We start from the raw sequence: 20,636 nt of genomic DNA on the forward strand, positions 1-20,636 counted from the left end.
GTACACCCCCCCCCCCAACCACTCCTCTCCACTGACTCCCATGGGAGGCGACAGCATTTGTGGATGCTTCCAAAATCATGTCTGGAACGTTTCACAAACTAAACTGTGAACCCAGTGTCTTTCCACATGGGACTTTTGCAATAAAAGGAGTTTTCGTTACTTTTTTGGTTCCAAAGAGATGGTGTGACTCAAGGTTATGTTTGGACAGTACATGAGTAGAGGTGCGAATGGAGTGCTTGCAAAAATAAATTGAAGAAATAAAAAAACAATAAAAATGAAAAACCTCTATGAAACGATCTTTTCAATAAATTTCATTTTTTCAAAGATAAGTCAGACCAGGGGCGATTTTAGGATCTGGTCTTTAGGGGTGCCCAGCCCCCAGTGCTCACAGAGGCACAATACCAAAGTATTGCTCAGGTGCAGAGCAAGGTTTTTGCATAATATAATATTTAAAAAATGTGTTGAGCCAGGGGGTGCTGAGCAACTTCACGGTGGTGCTCTAGCACCACTAAAAATACCCTAGCCTCGCCCCTGAGTCAGACTAAATGTATGATCACAGCATTAAATAATTATGTGGCTCAGTATGTTATCGCACTAATATACCGTCTGTATTAAAGGTGTATCAATTACATACTCAATGTCAGTATAGAAATGACTAAAGGAGTTATTCCCAGATGGCATACAATGTTACACAGTCCGCACATACTCACACAAAACCCTACGCTGTAGTGCAAGTTACTTTTAAGACTAAGCAGGCCCTACTGCATTAAACAGCAGGTGGCGCCATTGGCTGACTCTTGCAGGTTGGCAGGGCTAGAGCCTTTTATATTCTCTTGGAGACTCAGGGCAAGACCCTTGCAGTATTTTTATCATCAGCATTGACATGGCATTCAAAACACAAGGGTTCATTTTAGCTATACAACTACACTGAGAATAAGAATCTTAACGGAATACATGAATAAACTGACAGTTAAGCTGTCATCATGTCATGGGTAGTGTACAGCTAGTGCTACGCAGAGAGATGGTTAAAAGTAGCATGCATGAGCACATATTGGAGAATTATCTTTTAATTTACATCACAGCAAATGTAAATTATAAATAAATGTGCTCTCCATAATTGGGAGTGTGCAACCTACAATAAGATGTGTAAAACTGGTCACTTGATCTGATGATGGATGATAACGATCTGCTGCTGGTTGAGGAGTGTGCAGTATGTTTTTTTAATCTGTATTACTCCTTCAGTGTGAATGCTGGCAAATACTCTCAAGTACCTGCTGGTCTTAGTAGCCTGGGGTCTCAGGATCTTCTCACATAGACGATTTCTGGAATGCATAAAGTTCTGAATGGAGGATTCAGTCCTCACTGGAAGTCAGAGCAGTCTGGCAGAATATTACACTACAGTTGGCCTTCAGAGAACGTGACCAAACCTTTAATTACACTCTTTTCTAATGACTGTACATGTTTGTAAACATGTAAAAAGGCAGTCAAAGAGCGGGACTGTGTTCCAGAAGCTGCAGGCTTTGGTCCAGGGAGCTGCCGGCACTCAGGTCAAATGATACCTGAATTTGTCCAACTGCAAACTCTGTGAAAAAGTGAATCTGTACTAAAGCAGACACTGCCTGGAAAAGTGAATCTGTCTGACTGTAAACTTTGTCTGGATAAGTGAATCTGTATTTCTTATACTGACATTCCTGTCATGCTGCCATGCCTTGTGATCTTGGAAAGACTTCTACAGATCAACTACATGCTCTGACTCCTTCAAATATTACATTTCTTGGGCAATAACAATTTTTTCCCCATTTAGAGGTAAGAACTTTCTTCCGCATATCATTTTGGTCTACACAAAAACAGCATACATAACACTACAGATATGTTAATGGGAAAACATACATACATGCACATAAAGCCACAGTGAATCGACGGTATGCTTCACCGTCCTCGGTTTTTCCCCTGATTGGGATAATGTGTACCAAACATGGTGTATTGATCTGGTCCATGTATTATTTCAAAACATCTCTCCCTCCAGTTTGTATTGGTGTATTGGCTGGCACATAACATATTAAATAATCAATACCATGGAGCAAAGTGAAATAAGAGACAACAGAAGACTCTTTATTGACCATACTGTTTTATTGTTGGTTTGAAGTTTGAAAATATCACTAAAATCCTTTGTTGCAACATAAGCACCAAGATAATTTTTTAAACATTATTATCATTTAAACATTATTATTATTATTATTATTATTATTATTATATGGCATTTATAGAATAATGCACATAGAGTAACACATAAAATATATATGTGACATTACACAAACAGCATATAAACTGCACTCTTTTCTTTAAAGTGCCTCAAATACCTGAGCATCCTAATGCAGAAAGTATGAAAATATAGGTGCTGCCCCCTGCTGGTGATCAGGTGTTGTATCGCTGCCCTCCAGGGAAGGCAGTAGGTTGTATAGTTATCTCCTGATGGGGCAAAATAACTACCCTGAAACCACACAACCTACTACCTCACCCTGTCCGAACATCAGGAAATACATCTGGAGAAGTGTGGAGGCTTTTCCTCATGTCTTTGATGGCTTCCTTACTTTGGGCTGTATTATGAACGGTAGAGAAAATATCCATCTTATGCATAAAGTTAGACTTAGTATGGGACGCTTCATAACATATATTACAGCATGGGTGTATAGCATATGAACCTATGCTGACGCAAAAATAAACCCACATCAAAAAACAAAAACAATTATTTAATTAAACATGATCAATACAAAATCAAACATACTATTTAAACCCAACACAAGCAGGGCTGGGTTCCTACAGTACTGCTGTAGATTTGCAGATTAGGCCTTCACTTCAGTTGTCCAATCAAAACCGTTCAAGCAGTTTAAGGCTTATCTTCTTAAAAAAAGCTTTATGAACTCAAGTATCACTATGAAGCGGGAAAATGCATTGTGGGGAAGGAGAATCACAAAGAGCAGAAATCAGTGATGTAGTGATAAAACGATGGTGAAGTAATGTAGTGATAAAACTATGGTGTAGTGATGTACAGTGATGTAGTGATAAAACGATGGTGTAGTGATGTAGTGATAAAACGATGGTGTAGTGATGTAGTGATGTACAGTGATGCAGTGATAAAACGATGGTGTAGTGATGTAGTGATAAAACGATGGTGTAGTGATGTAGTGATAAAACGATGGTGCAGTAATGTAGTGATAAAACTATGGTGTAGTGATGTACAGTGATGCAGTGATAAAACGATGGTGCAGTGATGTAGTGATAAAACGATGGTGTAGTGATGTACAGTGATGCAGTGATAAAACAATGGTGTAGTGATGTACAGTGATGCAGTGATAAAACGACGGTGTAGTGATGTAGTGATAAAACGATGGTGTAGTGATGTAGTGAGAAAACGATGGTGTAGTGATGTAGTGATAAAACGATGGTGTAGTGATGTACAGTGATGCAGTGATAAAACGATGGTGTAGTGATGTAGTGATGTACAGTGATGTAGTGATAAAACAATGGTGTAGTGATGTAGTGATAAAACGATGGTGTAGTGATGTACAGTGATGCAGTGATAAAACGATGGTGTAGTGATGTAGTGATGTACAGTGATGTAGTGATAAAACGATGGTGCAGTAATGTAGTGATAAAACAATGGTGCAGTAATGTAGTGATAAAACTATGGTGTAGTGATGTACAGTGATGCAGTGATAAAACGATGGTGTAGTGATGTAGTGATAAAACTATGGTGTAGTGATGTAGTGATGTACAGTGATGTAGTGATAAAATGATGAAAACCCAAACCCAAAAACCTGGAACTGAACAGATAGTGACAAATACATAAAACAAGTATAATATTTCCTCTGAGCTGCACTGCAATTTTTTCATCATATCCTTAAATTTCTAGTATGAACTTTAATGAAATAATATGACTGCAACATTGATACAATCTTCACATATATTTTCAACTGTGTATGTAGGTGGTGTGTGAGCTCCCCAGTGCCTGGAATATTGGTTTGGTTTTGGTAGAAAATTGTATAAGTTGTTTCATCATTTTTGTCTAGTCTACACAAATCCTTCCCAGGAGCTAAGAACATTGATTTAACTAATTTATTGCATGAACCTTAGTACAATTTATATAACTTTTTAGTGCAACTCTGAAAAAGTCAAGCAAATACTAATTCATGTTTAAAAACTGACAGGTTTTTTCCACATCCCTGCCTGTAATTAATGTTTTTTCAATTATTCATGTAATTCACATAATGAACACTAAACACACTGCATGACAGATGTTCAGTACAGCTCTGTCTCCTAATCAGTCCAGCTGTAAACCTTAATTAGTCCAGCCCTGTGTCCTAATCAGTCCAGCTGTGAACCCTAATCAGTCCAGCCCTGTGTCATGATCAGCCCAGGCCGGTGTCTTAAATCAGTCCAGCCCTGCGTCCTGATCAGTCCAGGCTTGTGTCTTAAATTAGTCCAGCGTCCTGATCTGTCCAGCCACATCCTGATCAGTCCAGCCCTGCGTCCTGATCAGTCCAGGCTTGTGTCTTAAATCAGTCCAGCCCTGTGTTCTGATCAGTCTAGCCACATCCTGATCAGTCCAGCCCTGTGTCCTGATCAGTCCAGCCACATCCTGATCAGTCCAGCCCTGTGTCCTGATCAGCGGTCACTGCAGAAGCATCCCCTTTCCACAAATCTGTAGTTCATGGCGATGAAAATATAGCCACTTCAGGAAAGACAGTAAGTTGTATAGTTATCTGACAGAAAGGGCATGACCCTAAAACTATACAACCTACTACCTCACCCCAAAGGACAGCGTGTAGTTCTGCAGAGCGACTTGCTGGTCCGTCTCAGCTGCAAAAGTCTCATACAGTGCATGAAATCACAACAGCAACAATATAGTGAATAGAAAATGTAATATATGCTAACAAAATCAAATGTACAAATTCCAAATAACTAAATATTGCATACAGTATGTACAGTATTTATACATACAAGACCTGAGGTAAATGGAACTACGCCAAACACTTTCTTCTGATAGGAGCTGAAATCCTTCCATCTTTCCTCTGAGTCTTAAGGCTTTTAGTCTCCATCTGTAAACTGGAAAGAAAATTCTGCCATTAGCTGACCTAGACCCAAGTTTAGATTTTCATTCACAATGGCTGAAGCCTTCTGCCATTAAAAAAAAAATCTGATACACTGCCAAGACCAGCTCAAGTGCTGTGAAGAAGAGGAGAGTTAAAGTTAAAGAAATGCTCTTTATTGGAATGAGTATAGAAGTCTCTTCTGTTGCTATGCAATACACCAGCCAATAGTGAATCTGCCTGGTCAGGTGACAGACTCTTTGCTGGTTGTCCAGAAAGACATTTTCTGACTGCATTCCCATGGATATTTTTTGCTTAAAGGAATAATAGCTTGTTACCAGGGTAATTGGTCTAACGACCATCAAAAGAAACAAGAAATGTGCTCATTTTATAACAATCTTTTCCTGAAACCAGTCATCTGTAATGCCTGAAGTAGGCACAATTTTCTTGAGAAACCGAGTGGACAATGTTTTGTGCATGAAGGATGGACATGAAATCTAGATTTCTTATTCTTCCCAGAAATTCACCCATGCAAAAATAATGCAGTGGTACTAAAATTGTATTTTTTGTAAGTACCTTAGGACAAGATGACAATCAAGATGCAATCAAGATTCATTTAGGGTGCATTCATTCAGGGGACTTTTCAAAGGCATATATGCTGTTAGCATGTACAGTATACCAAATTATGAACACATACATTATATCCACATACAGTCAGTTAAATCCACATACTGACAAAATAAGGCATGAAAGTGTGGAGTTAGCATCACTATTTGCAGTGGTTCAACTACACTGGACAAAAAGCTCCTGATAATGTTGATTCATCACTGTTTAAAATCACACATCTTTCTTTTTGACATTTCTTATCTTGAGTGGTGCACTCCACCCCTAAGAGAACTCAGTCACCCCCCCCCCCCCCCCCCCCCCCCCCCCCCCCCATCGGGGGTCTACTGAAGCTCCCTGGGGGTAAACAGGAGAGATCCACACAGCCTTGTCAAAGTAGCAGAGGCTAAATAGGGAACATCGGCCCCTGTGGCTTCAGGTTAATGGGCAGAAGCCTGAAACAACTATTAATACGTTACGGAGGCTCCTGTTACACGTGTGGACTGGCTATGGTGTGGGGGGGTGTGGGGGTGGTTCTCTGAGACAGACGCAGTGACCTCCCCATCACCTCCACAGCTGATACAGGATTTAAATGTGAGCAGTACAGTGAACGGAGTTCACAGTGCTAAAATATACAGTAAGCCAGACTCAGACATACCACGGTGTATATGCCTGGACAGACACAAACAAGGCGCTGAAGCAAACATAAAATACACTCTACAAATACATATGGCTACTCTTACCAAAACAGTACAAAAGATTTAGTTTTGTTACATATGGTCAATGTGAACAGAGTGGTTTGCTTATGGCATTAAAGACAAACCTCATAATGACATTAAAGACTGAACTCGTAATGACATTAAAGACTGAACTCATAATGACATTAAAGATTGAACTCATAATGCCTCTAACCTTTTTAGAAACCATATTCTAGAAAAGGAGATCTATATGTAGCTCAGCGTCATTCGGCTGTCAGGACCTTGTTTAAGGTCACAAGGGAAGCAGGATGTTACACGCCGGCATTATGAACCAGGACTTCAACCTGCTGGACACTACCATCAAGTGCAAGGTTCATTTTTCCAGACTGAAATTTGCCCTTAGTTTTACTTTTTTTTTTTTTTTTTTTATAAAATAAGTTCTATTCATTTTTAAAATACACCAACCACTCTGGATTTTTATGGCAAATCTATGAAATCAGAGATACCAAAATATCAGGGGATGCTCATATCAGCAAGACCCAATAGGCTGGAAATCTATATCCTCAGTATATTAAAGAAAATGAAACCAAACTCCATGTGCTCAATAAGTAGAACTTTTCACAATCAATCCTCCGGAGCAGACAGCACTAACAAATCTATTTAACAAGGAATTGACCAAGAAACTAAAGTAGAGATCAGGGCTTCATATAACATTCAAGAGGTTAATGCAGGAGAGTGTGCGGGTGGGGGTGGGGTGTGTGGTGGATGACGTATGGGCTGGAGGTGGTGAGTAGTGTGATAGAGGTATGGTGGTGGGTTGTGTAATGTAGTGGAGGTGGTGAGGTGTAGTGGAGGTGTAGTGGTGGGTTGTGTAGTGTAGTGGGGGTGTGGTGGTGGGTTGTGTAGTGTAGAGGGGGTGGAGGGACTACAGACTTCAAAGACCCCTCCCCAGTCAGTAAGCACTGGGCAAGTGTTTCTCACTACAGTGTGTGCAATGTTTGCGTTTGCCCCTACGTTACATAATCTCCAATATGTACCTGTCCTCTCAGATGCCCCAAATACAGACCATTTATAATTTGTCATAAAGTACAAGACAATACCAAATAGGGGCTTAGGTCCAGACCAGGTCTGATTATGATCACAATGATCTATCATAAGTTAGCACCCATTGTTTCACAAAGCTGCAATTTCCGTGGCGAGACCTGAACATCTGAACCTGTTTTCTGCTTGCACTGGCCACATTCTACTACTTAGTGTGAGGATTTCCGCAGGCCCGGCTGATGACACACTACCAGAATCCACCTCGGTGACAGGCCAAAACAAAGTTATCAGGCCATCCACTGATCCTGTCTGACTCAGACTCCTCCGTTCACACAGGGGACCAGCTGCATCCTGTTTTCAGTTCAGACTGTTAGCACTCGCCAATAGCACCTGAGGACGAGGCTCTCCATCATTCTGAAAGGTCAACACAGAGTGTCGCCTACTGCACTTTCAATCAAAGAACAGCTTTGGCTCCCACTTGTTTGACCTTGTTTGACCTTAGGTGGTGCGGCTACCTCTACCCTGGCTCATTCTCATTTTTCAAGCTCTTTTCAGTTCTTTAGTCTGATTACTGTGTACAATTGTTTGGGTGAAGCATGGTGAAGCAGGAAGTACTGAAGCAGCAGCAAACGCATGGTGAAGCAGGCGAGCCTCGCTGGTGTACTGAGCTGACCTGTCATGCCCGACACGTTCTCAAACCCCCGTGTCCTGACGGTGCCCCTCTGCCATTGGGAGACAGAAATGTATCTGTTGCTAGGCTATTAATAGAGCACTCTTCACATATTTTGCCTGCGTTCAAAGCTCCCAAGCAGAAACAGAGGATCTCTAACTTTAAGCAGTACACTAGCAACCGGGACTATTATAGCTAAAAAGCTCTGACCCTTTCCAGCGAGCAAGATAATGAAAGATGCTAATGGCTGCCTCATTCAAAACACAGTAATAATACTCCGAGTTATAGAAAAAAAGAAGAAGAAAAAAAAAAAAGAACAACAACCCGCTAGCAAAATTCTGCTTTGTCCATCGTGCAGCCGTGTTTGTCCTTTAAGGTTGGCCTGAGCAGTTCTCCCTTACATATGCGGACGCATCACGTTGCGAGATGCCATGCCATGCAGTGATGCCATCTGCTCCTCAGAGCTCCACCCAGGCACCGGGCCGTGGGAGAGGGACGCGTTGCTGTCCTCTCTAATGGAGCTCTGCAGGCCGCATGTGCTCGCCACGCTCGTATAGGAGGTGGTGTGGAAATATGTGTGCAGTGGGCACAGTTATGCAATGTGGTTCATAATTCATTTTCATAAACACAATATGGATGGTGTTGTGTGCCAAGCCGAAGCACACAGCACGAGACAGAGGAGGCAGAAGAGACTGAAGAATGGACTAAAAGGCTTTTTAAGGGTGCTGTTCATTAGCGCTGATCACAAAACATCTTCTTCATGCAACGCTTAAGCCAAGATGATGTGGGTAGAAACTAGAGTTTCTTACTATACATGGGCAAGTCTGCAAGGTGATTTGGTTCTAAATTGTCCAATATTTCTTATGTGTGTTACACACACACACATATACATTAGTATATACATACATATATAGCATATATAGTAGACACACACACACACACACACACAGAGTATATATGTTGTTAATGTTCTAGTACCATGAGCAGACAGTAGAGCCGTCTATGGCATGTTTCCACCATCTGGTTAAGTAACTAAGTAACCAAATGCCAGGCATGTGCAGAATTCCAGCGGAGGTAGAATCCAGCAGCAAACCCACAACACAAGTCCCTGATGCACTGTAAGCAGGATGTATTCCAGGCCCAGTGGCGGAGGGGTCAGGGTGGGGTACCCACGTAGGGGGGCGGTAGGGGGGGTACACAAGTGCTGCCCGTTCTTGCCAGCAAATGTTTTTTTTTTTTTTTTTTTTTTTTTTTTGCACAAGTGAAAAACAACAGTCTATGGCACTGGCCCAAGGTCAGCACTGGGAGGTGTGGAGTTGGGTCGGGTCCAGAACACTGCAAGGCTGCTTGTTTATATGCAGTCAGTTGGCAACAATTAAGATGCTTAATAAGAAAGGGTGAATTCTCTGCTGCTCTACTTAGTCTGTCTGGCCAAGCCCACTCGGCCCGGTCCCTCTCGGTCTTCATTCCCTCTCTTCCACACTTGACCACGCCATGTTCACCTGGCAACTCTTGCTAATGCACAAAATGGGTGCAGAGAGTCTCCGGGCAGAAAGAAAGGTCGGCCATTTTGTCGAAGCAAATGGAGAGAAGCTGTCTTCAGGAAGACGCTGCTCGTATTCTTACAAGCCGGCACGGTCGTCTGACTTTATCTTTAAGCGAGCCCACATGTTTTAACCGAAGTAAAAAACATGCTTATAATGAGGAATGAAAAACAATGCTAGAATGTGACACATTAACTACCACTGGAGAACAAAATATTTGCTTCATGCAATATTTGTAATTCTGAGTGGGCAAAGGCGTGTGTGGGTGAAAGCACTGGCTGAAAGAGACACACTGGCAATTCATCATCATGACTAAATCTGCCATAATGTGCCCACACTGGTTACTCTGGAGTAGTGAAGGGATCCACTTCATGACTAATTACTCCTCCCCGTGTAGTATTGTTATGGAGGAGGAGTACCAGTAGTACCAGTAAGTGGTTCATGCTTGTGCAAGGGAAGACATTTTGACATTTCTTGCCATACAACAGCTTTCGTTTCTACTGAATTTATGCGTACAGTCAAGGCAATTCTGTCTTGTGTATCACCTTTTCTTATTCAGAGGTCATTCAAAGTGATTTACAAAGGAATAAGAGACAATGGAAATGAAAAGATAACAAAATGGAATAAAAAGATAGGTGAAATTAAAATAGAAGTAAAATTAATTAAACCAAGGTTCACATATAAATTAGAAGGTAATGATAAAATAAAGTTCACTATGAACTTGGATGTGCCATTTGTGTGATTTTGCCTCACAACATTTAGTTCTGATTTTGGCAGGGTTACGTTTTCCTGTTTCTTTCAGATATGAAGGAGAAAAGGTTTAACTATAATGGTACAATTTGCTTTTCGTTAGCAATTTAGATGTCAGCAATATATGTGGTTTTAGAGGGTTAAATCAAAGTGCTGCATAAAAGGGTTTTCCATCTGCACATGCTCAGTAGTGACCAACATGGGGTTGTGCCATTACAATGTAATGTATAATCAATTGAAGCACTGTGTCATCAAAACCGAGAAGCTGACAACATGGTAGAAAAAGCTTTCTAACACATGCATTTACTGAGGATATCAAGACATCGTGTTATTCATTACATTTATGATTTTTCCAATCTCCGTTGATTTTTTTCTAACTGTTCAACTATATATTTAAATAATATATATACTATATATACCATAACCGTTCAACTAAATATTTGAAATATATATATATTATATATAACTGTTCATCCATATATTTTAAAAATATATAGACTATATACACTATAACTGTCCAACTCTATATTTGAAGGCATGTGTGGCATATTGCACACCATCTCAGCATTCAGTGGAACGGGAGATTGTTTAGGATAGAAAGTCCTCCTCAGTGTCTGTCAAGAAATGTCTGTTCAGACATTTAATATCTATTCTTTTCTTTTAAGCTTTTAAGCAATTTTTTACAAATATTAAATATCATCAAAACATTGTCTGGGGCATTTTTTTTTTTTTTGTGGGACTGTGTCGATAATCTGACTGGTTACAAGAGCCACACAGAAAAGAAGCTCATTATTCCCACTTCATCAAAACCCTGTTGCAATTTTAAATGACTGACTTGTTTTGAAAACATTCTGTCTGCCCCTCTAATAAGGAATCTTTCCTGAAACAGGTTGATCCTTTAGTAATGTTTAGCAGTGCCACAGACATGCGTATATAAGTCATTCAGTATTACTCAGGGAGTCAGTTAACACATCAAATACATTTTCTGTAAGAAAAAATACTTTGAAATCTTCTATCATTAATGATTAAGATTTCTGATGTCCTTAAAACTAATGAGCATATAGTATTTCTATTGAACTTGTCTCACTGAATCTTTTTGTCCTTTTGCAGCACATTCCTATTGTCAATGTCTATATTTCAGCCAGGTATTTCATACCTAAAACAGATATTCTACAAAAACTGCATAAGTAACAGTGAGGCACTGACAGTTGTGTGGCCCTCACCTGGTTTCTAGTGTACCCCTCACCTGAGCTCTGGTGTACCCCTCACCTGGCTTCTAGTGTACCCCTCACCTGAGCTCTGGTGTACCCCTCACCTGAGCTCTGGTGTACCCTTCACCTGAGCTCTGGTGTACCCCTCACCTGAGCTCTGGTATACCCCTCACCTGAGCTCTGGTATACCCCTCACCTGAGCTCTAGTGTACCCCTCACCTGAGCTCTAGTGTACCCCTCACCTGAGCTCTGGTGTACCCCTCACCTGAGCTCTGGTATACCCCTCACCTGAGCTCTAGTGTACCCCTCACCTGAGCTCTGGTGTACCCTTCACCTGAGCTCTGGTGTACCCTTCACCTGGGCTCTGGTGTACCCCTCACCTGAGCTCTGGTGTACCCCTCACCTGAGCTCTGGTGTACCCTTCACCTGGGCTCTGGTGTACCCCTCACCTGAGCTCTGGTGTACCCCTCACCTGAGCTCTGGTGTACCCCTCACCTGGGCTCTGGTGTACCCTTCACCTGGGCTCTGGTGTACCCCTCACCTGAGCTCTGGTGTACCCCTCACCTGAGCTCTGGTGTACCCCTCACCTGAGCTCTGGTATACCCCTCACCTGAGCTCTGGTATACCCCTCACCTGAGCTCTAGTGTACCCCTCACTTGAGCTCTGGTGTACCTCTCACCTGGGCTCTGGTGTACCCCTCATCTGGGCTCTGGTGTACCCCTCACCTGGGCTCTGGTAGGCGATGCATCTGTGGCCGGCATGCTGTGAACTCCCACGGTCACGTTGGGTGTGAGGACCCGGGATTTCAGATTCCCTGGAAGCAACAAAGGAAATGAGCACCCTTCATTATCCACATGTGCAGTTTAGTACTTTCTGTAATATTTATTTAAAATGTTAATTTTTATTAACCACATGTATGGCTATGAATAAACTGTTAAGAAACTGTTTAGAAGTTCATTTAGAAGTGCATTCAGGTTATTTCATTTATCATTTTGTAAGTGCAGGGTTATTAAATATTATATTTCTATTCATGTATTTCTATTCATGTATATAGTTCAGTTCTTATTCTTTATTAATTACTGATACAAACATGCACAAACTATATTTAATCATTTCCAGCAGTACACATGAAATAGATCATATTACTACACAACATGCAAAGCAATTTAAATGACTTTAATATCAGAGAACAAACACATACACACAAATTTCATACTGCCAGCAAAAAGCCAAATATATTTACTGAAAATTACTGAATAGACATACTAAGTGATTAATAAACCAATTAATATTTATTTCTGTAATTTAATTTAAGCTTTATTTCAATAAATGTTGGATTTCAATAATCAGTGTTAAACTATGGGCATGTTAACACACACACACACACACACACACACACACACACACACACACACACACACACACACACACACACACACACACACACACATGAATTAAATCTATTCATCCAATTTTACATCTGTTCACTTGAAATGTTTAATTATATTACTATAGCTAAATCAATATAATGCTACCTGAATGCAAGACATTATAGTGATTCCCATGCAAAGGTTTTAAAAAACGCTTTACACTGAGCTAGCTCATATTTGTATTTGTGTGAAGGAACAAGAGAAACATTACAGTAACCTTACACTACAAACACAGTGCAACAACGCAACAAACAACACATTTACTCAACTGGAAAATAGGAGAGTCATTCATGCATTTCTGAGTAGTGCTTCGTTTCATGATGAAGTTTTCTGATCAGGGATGTCATGATCACAATAAATTGAACAATTACGTTGTCTAAGAAATGAACCACCACATAGTTATCTTGCTTTGAGAGAATGTGAATTCCTAGCTGAAATATGAATGCCAAAACTGCACAAAAAATATGATGAAAAGTATATTCCACCAGTTTGGCAAAATGAGCCTTCAAAATGTGCCTCAGTGGTATGAAGCATGGCACACACAGGCTACAGTGTATTATATGCTTTTGTCCAAATTATAATTCATAATCATGTGGATAAATGCACTTAAAAACTATAAAAGCTATTTATTGCTATGCAGGAACAAAATTGTATTTCATTAGTATGTGAAGTGTGTGTGTGTGTGCGCACACGCACATGTGTGTGTGTGTGTGTGTGTGTGTGTGTGTGTGCACATGTGAAAAATGTGAACATACAGCAGTGCTCTGAACTATTATTTAAAACCAAACCAAAACTAAAGAATCAAAGAGGATTTCACTTCAACTGCATTTATGAACTGCCATCAAAGATCTACTGCATGACAGACATGTAAACATGTTGGAGTGTTTACTGAGTGCACAATGGTCTGGTCATTCCTGCTTAAGTCTTCTAGAGAGCAACTAAAAATGGTGGCTCCAGTTTTCTCTAAAGCTTTTGCTATTTAAGAATGAGACCACACTAAGGCAGTTTTTGGTAGTGTGTTTCTGTGCTTAGTGTGAAGCAAAGAACCATTCAATATTAACAAATCATTTTCCTAAGTTCTAGTTTTTCTTCCAGGCAAATAGTCATCCAACTAGATGGGTGACATTTTCGCTGAATTAGCAAAATTTGCAATGCAATATTTTTTACTGTAATTCACATGTTGGCCTCTCTCTCTTCTCTCTCTCTCTCTTTTACACACACACACACACACACACACACACACACACACACACACACACACACACACACACACACACACATATATATACTTTGAATATTTGACCAGGTAAACAGAGAGGCTGAAGGAATGTTATCAAATGTTTGCTCTGTCAGTGCTGTGGTGATTCACTGCTATCCAACAGTACAGAGTAAACCATATAAAGATCCAGGAGGGAGTGCAGGTAAAGAAACACACACACACACACACACACACACACACACACACACACACACACACACACACACACACACACACACACACACACACACACACACACACACAGAGCGAGTTTGCAGATATGCATGTATAAAATATTGTAAATCTATTCTGCTATATGTTAAAAATTTATAGAATGTAAAACGCTTATCAGCAGTACTCCAACATCCGGAGGTAGAAAAATAGTTACTGCCTATAATATCAAAGATTTTGATTGTTTTAAACAAGAAACAATTTGAAATATTTTGAATTTTTAATTCCCTTGTCAGTTATAAATAAACGTTATATAGATAAAGACAATGGACACTACCAATAATTAAAAACATGTAAATTTATATCTCACAGGCCGCATTCGCATTGAAAAATGAAAATATTTGTGGGGAGCAGAATCCATTTGAAATGAATTGCGCCGCCATTTTGAAAACGAAATGCTCGCAAATATCATAGTGATATTTTGTTCTGAATTCATCCATATATGAATTCCCTGATGCTTAGTACAGGCCTTAAAAGTTGAAAGAACACAATGCTTCTTTACTGAGTAGTTTGTGCTCATTTAACACTATACGGGACCATACCTCTCCTTTACTGCCTTTGGGAAAGCAAATAGGTCAGGCATTAAATGACATTTCTAAAAAGTATGAAATGCTTCAAATTGCATTGCAGAAAAAACAAATGCTTAATTTCGCACTTTACCATCCAAGAACGTTTTACACTTACAACTGTCATGTTTTGAAAATCGAGAACAAAAAAAATCACAGCAGGGCAACCTAACTTAGAAAATATTCATTTTTAATATTGCAGATGCCCTAAAATACTGTGGCGCAATTTGTATTTGAACTTACACCAGTGTGACTATTTGATAAGCAAACTGAATACAAATCTCTGCTTGTTTGAAATAGCATGTGAGGAACATAAATTTGAAACATTTGATAATATCAAAAAAGTCATCACAATTGGTCAGCAAAATTCTTACCCATTCACACATACACAGACATGCACACACACACACACATTTGCAAAGATGCGTAAACTCACCCACAGACAGAAAGCATGGAGCGGAACTCACACAGATGTGCCACTCGAGGCTCTGAAACTAGGTGCTCTCGGGTTCAGATTTCTGCGGGCCTCCGTGGGCTGAGACTTCTCTTGCAGACCCCACTGCGCTGCAGAGGATGGAGGGGTTCCAGTGCTGAGAGGGGAACTCGGGCCGCAAATGCCCGCTCTCACCGTTCTCCACGGCGGCCCGGAGCTCCAGGCCACCCCCCTGCTCCGCGCACGGCCGGGCCCAGGCCTGGCGCTCTGTGGCGTGGTTCACCGGTTGCCTGGGCCTCAGCAACAATAGGAGGCCACGAGGGTGTCTGGGAGGCGTGTGTGGAGCCCGTCTGCGGAGCGGAGCCTCGTCCGAATGAATGGAGCATGTTAGAAAACACACAATTAGCATGTCTGCTGCATGCAAATCAGTAGCAAGCAGCAAATGCTTTCGCTTTGGCCCGAGGAACATTTACCAGACTGGAAAAGGTCCCCCCCCCCCCCCCTCCTCCATCCGTTCTACCTCCTCCCCTCCCCTCTCGGGGTCTCTCGGTTGTGCCATTCTCCCTTCCCTTCTCTGGCTTCTGGGCCATCAGAAGTGCCAGTTTTAGGAAGCGTGGTATTCCAAGCACGTGTTCCAGATGACAGGACTTCTGCCTCAGTCCTGCGAAGCGAGCTCGCAGGCGAAAGGTTCGGCCGTGCCGAAGAGGAACTTCACTCCCTTCCTTGCCGCCTACCGCGCGCCTGTGTAACATTTTCGGAGAGTGATTCTGCGCGCCGATTTCAGTCTCGTGGCCCAAATCTTGCCGTCTTCTCTTTTCTTCAGCCTTTTGTAAGAAATTGGCACCTGTCCCAGGCAGAGCAACACACCACTAACCCTGTCAGAATGGAGAAGGAGAGACGGAGTGAGAGAGGGAGAGGAGGAGAGGAGAGGAAGAGCAGTGGGGCTGTATTTCCAAATGTGTACCTGGCCCTGTCTGGCATGCTCTGGCTGCTTATCCTCGGCATGGAGGAACAAAAGCAACTCGAGGCGAGTGTCTCCAGGATCGACGGGCCGACCTCAAAGTGGCGTGGGCCCCGTGCAGGGTTGGCCCCGGGCCGAGCCACCCGCCTGGACGAAAACCTACCGGCGGATCTCCACAGCCCAAAAAGTCGCACTGTACACCGGGCGCCCCGCGAGAACGGAAAAGTCCAAAATCGCTGCCCGAAAAAGTACGACACGCGATCGCTGCAAAAGCATGAACGGTAGACTAAAAAAAAAAAAAAAAAAAAAAACCCAAAACCGAGGCAGAGAGAGTGAGAGAGAGAAAGAGAGAGAGAGAGAGAGAGAGAGAGAGAGAGAGAGAGAGAGAGAAAGAAAAAAGTCCAGTGTGGAAATGTGGCGTGTAGAAAGCGGAGCAGTGCGCTGGGAAGCGTGACTTGTTGGCAGGGTTTGGGTGGGCTGCAGTGTGCTGGAGACAGAGGGTTAAATCCTCTTAGGAGAGCAGAAGCCCTCCCTCTCTGGCTGGGCCCGCCGGTGGGGAGGCCCGCTCAGCAGAGAAAGCAGCCGACGCTCTCCTCCCCCTGCCCTCCCTCCTCCCCCTGCCCCCCTCCTCCCCCTGCCCTCCCTCCTCCCCCTGCCCCCCTCCTCCCCCTCTTTCCCTTCTTCCCTCCTTCGCTTTCTCCGCTGAGCTCCAGCAGTCTCCCCCTTGCAAACAGCTTAAAGTGAAGAGTGAGAGGAGGAAATGAAGGGAGCATATGAGGAAAGAGAACGAGTAAGAGAGAGAGAGAGAGAGAGAGAGAGAGAGAGAGAGAGAGAGAGAGAGAGAGAGGCGGGGGGCTGACTAATGTTGAAATATGAGCCTCGGTGGGGTGAGCCTCTTTCTCATCATACGTCCCACATGGTCTTGCACTTGAGAGAGAGAGAGAGAGAGAGAGAGAGAGAGAGGGTGAAAAAGCAGCAAATCCAGGGCGGGAGGAGTAAAGAGATACAGAGTAAGGGAGGGAGAGAGAGAGGGAGAGAGTGTGACATACAATCCATTCCTCCCCCAGTGCGCAGGCTCTGTGTGTACACTCACGCCATTCCCCATATGTGTGCCCACATGATCTCACCAATCCAACGAGAGGAAGAGACCAGGATCTGCAATTAAATATAGCCAGGAAAGGCAGCTGGCACTGCTTTACTATCACTATTTTTGCAAAAAAGTAAAAATAAAAAAAACTAGAGTGCAATGCTCTCAAAGATACACTGCACATTTCAGCACGGACCAAATTCGTACTGGCAGCCAATGACAGAGAGCAGAGCAACGAGGCTCCTCCCCCGCCACACTGCTCTCCTCACGTGCCCTTCCTTTCTTTCTCGCATAATCCCCAACGCTCCCATCCATCCACCCCACCCACTCAAATCCCGCCCTGCTACAATGACAGAGAGAACGAGCCAAAAGACGACAAAAATATCTGAAGTAGAACCACACCTTACTGGAGCAGCGGAGCCCGTTCGGGCTGTAGCTCAGTTTTTATGTTTTACTGCTGCTCTCCCTCCTCCTCCCGAGCTCGTCTGTCCCTCCCTCTCTCCACGTATTGCCCACACCCTCCCTGTCACCGTTACTGACATTTGGTTTTCTCCATTTGTGGTAGATGCCTGTAATAGTTTTGTGACACAAAAAAAGGGGGGGGGGGGGGGTAGAATGAGGACAAAGATAAGACTAGGTCCTTCCTGTAGTGCCTCTCACTCCAGAGAGTGCGCTAACTTTCCTCCTTTCTCACTCAGTCTCTTGCACTCTCTCCTGCTACAAAACTGGCAGCACAGACAGACAGAAGGAGTTCTTCTGACATGTCCGTTCACATCTTTTCTTTTCTCTCCTGATGACCAGAGTCGGGGGGAGGCTGAATCCTGAGGAAAAGGTGGGGGAAACTGTCTTTGCTCTCGTTTAAGTAGTGGCTCGGTACAGACCGTAAATGTCCTGCTTAGATGTTCTCTAACATGGCTGCCGCTCTCGTGTGCTGCTGCGTAGGGCTTGTGGGGGCGCGTCTATTCCCTTTTGGACTAACTTCGGTTCGGAAAGCTGCTTCATGTCTGTCTACACACACACACACACACACACACACACACACACACACACACACACGAGCACACATTCACATATAAACCCACACCCACACACACAATCTTTGAATTTAACCCAGCCACATACTTGAGAGGCAATGTCTGAAGATGTGAATTAGCCCACGTTACTAAACTGAAGATTAAAGAATGGGTTAGAGTCACTCTGCCCTCTGCAGAATGTGAACCAGAATTTTCTGCTGCAGCTCACATTTGGGAGAGATGTAGGGACCAGTGGAGAGCTCCTCACCACGTCACATCTCGCCATAGCTCTCAACCAATCCGCACAGCCGTTTACAAGGGACAGATAAGCCAAACGCATATATACTTAGCTTCACCTTTCAAATGTATAAATATATAGAGTTGCATATTTCAAATGCATGTTCATGATGCACGGTGAGGGTCACCTAAGGACACGTCTGCTTACACATCACCGGCCAACTACTAACAGCCTGAGCCTCGACGCCGATGACACAACTAAACATGCACTGCACAATATGCATTAGTATAATGCCTTCCTGCATTTGTATTCAAGTGTCTGGTAAACAACTCTTTTAAAACAAACAGTAAAAGGTGCAAAGGAGTCCATCTCTAATACGAAGTTTGTGTCATTTGCACAGTACGCATCCTCGTGCAGCTGTGAAGGCACTGTTCACGTCCTAATGAACATGTGAGCTCTTGATGAGCAGATATGCAATGAGGGAACAGAATAAAGATCCAGAGGAGCCTCCACTAATTGCACACAGATGCCTCACCATGTGCAGAGGAGACAGAAGGAGAGGGGCGGTTCAGAAGGAGAGGAGGTCTCTACAACACAGCCCATCCCGCTCAGAACCGTGGCAGAGACATGGACACGCAGCATCACCACCTGTTTTAACACGTACCTACTGCCGGTTCCCACAGCCAGCGATGTCCAGTGGTCCGAGACGCCCCCGGGTCGCCCCGTCAATCAGATCGGTCCCATTCTCCCTCAGTCAGACAAGGTATAACACAAAATGGCTGCTACCGTGGTCTCGCAGACAGGGCCAGGTAGAGTTCTATTGTCACAGAGGACACTGATGGCATGAAATGTCTGGAAAGTCTCAATGAAATAAAGCTGAGTCAGAAAAATGCCTCTTGTTTTGCTTTAAAAAAAATAGTACTAATAGACTTTCTAAATCAGGTCACAGTGACTTTAAGAACAGTGATTTTAAGGTCTATAGGGTTATATAATAATATCTTAATTGCATGTGAATGAAAACCTTTGAATCCCGGCACGGTTTGGAGCTCTCGCATACCAGAAGCTTTGTCACCCTGTAATTCTCCACCTAATAATCTCTTTAGAGAATGCATTTCAGGACACAATATGAGACATGACACACTGGTCCTAACACCTTTGCCTCTCCCAGCAACACTATACACTGGGACCAGAGCAGGAGGACACGTAGCTGGTCGTGCTTGTGATAAAAACTCATCCTGCAAAACACATCATTCAAAATCAAATCCACATACTCCCTAATCTGATATGCAAACCACGTGGGTTTTGGCTAATAAACACCATTTTTCAAATCCAGCTTTCACCTCAGAGTGTGTCTAACCCTCGCCAAGGCAAAAACCATTCAGACTTCTAGAACAAGCCGCCACAGACCTTTTGAGTCTGACCTTTGACCCATGCACGTGCCTAAAAGGACAGCTCTATTACTCCCCACTGGGGGAGACAGAAAGGTCATGACCCCTGGGTCAAAAGTGTTACTCAGGGGGGCATTCAGACTCTATTGAAAGGCTGTGGTGTTTGTTTGATTTGACAAGGTAAGACTGTGCACACATTAAGTGTCGCTGACAAGAGGGTCTGCCCCTAAGGGACGACCTCTGGGACCCTAGACGGCTCTTCTTATTAACTAGCATTGACCTGTGACCCCTGGACTCAACCAAGCGTGACCTGGTTCTCACTCTCACACCACACACACACACACACACACACACACACACACACACACACACACACACACACACACGCACAGTGCCGAAACAGGTCTCTAATGCAAAGTATAAC

At 42.9% G+C, this 20,636-nt stretch overlaps 1 protein-coding gene and 1 long non-coding RNA gene across 9 annotated transcripts in view; one reads left to right on the forward strand and one right to left on the reverse strand.

Moving 5' to 3' along the window:
• Positions 1-2,117: 2,117 nt before the first annotated feature.
• Positions 2,118-20,636, reverse strand: part of LOC143515101 (uncharacterized) — a 33,216-nt gene continuing 14,697 nt past the window's right edge. For 3 of the 8 annotated variants that reach the window (XM_077007057.1, XM_077007054.1, XM_077007050.1), the window contains exons 4-5: positions 12,333-12,421; positions 2,118-5,106 (exon numbers count right to left, since the gene is read on the reverse strand). In XM_077007057.1, the coding sequence (XP_076863172.1) occupies positions 5,089-5,106; positions 12,333-12,421 (107 nt within the window). In that variant the 3' untranslated portion in view covers positions 2,118-5,088. Of the gene's footprint in view, positions 5,107-12,286; positions 12,422-15,528; positions 16,401-16,489; positions 17,067-20,636 lie in introns of those variants that run through there. The other 5 variants (XM_077007051.1, XM_077007055.1, XM_077007053.1 and 2 more) reach the window with 5 other exon arrangements.
• LOC143515102 (uncharacterized) lies at positions 18,058-19,699 on the forward strand. The gene is made up of 2 exons (XR_013131037.1): positions 18,058-18,405; positions 19,225-19,699. It is a non-coding gene; the product is annotated as an uncharacterized LOC143515102 (long non-coding RNA).

This window comes from Brachyhypopomus gauderio, chromosome 5, assembly GCF_052324685.1.
Source record: "Brachyhypopomus gauderio isolate BG-103 chromosome 5, BGAUD_0.2, whole genome shotgun sequence".
Lineage (NCBI taxonomy): Eukaryota > Metazoa > Chordata > Actinopteri > Gymnotiformes > Hypopomidae > Brachyhypopomus > Brachyhypopomus gauderio.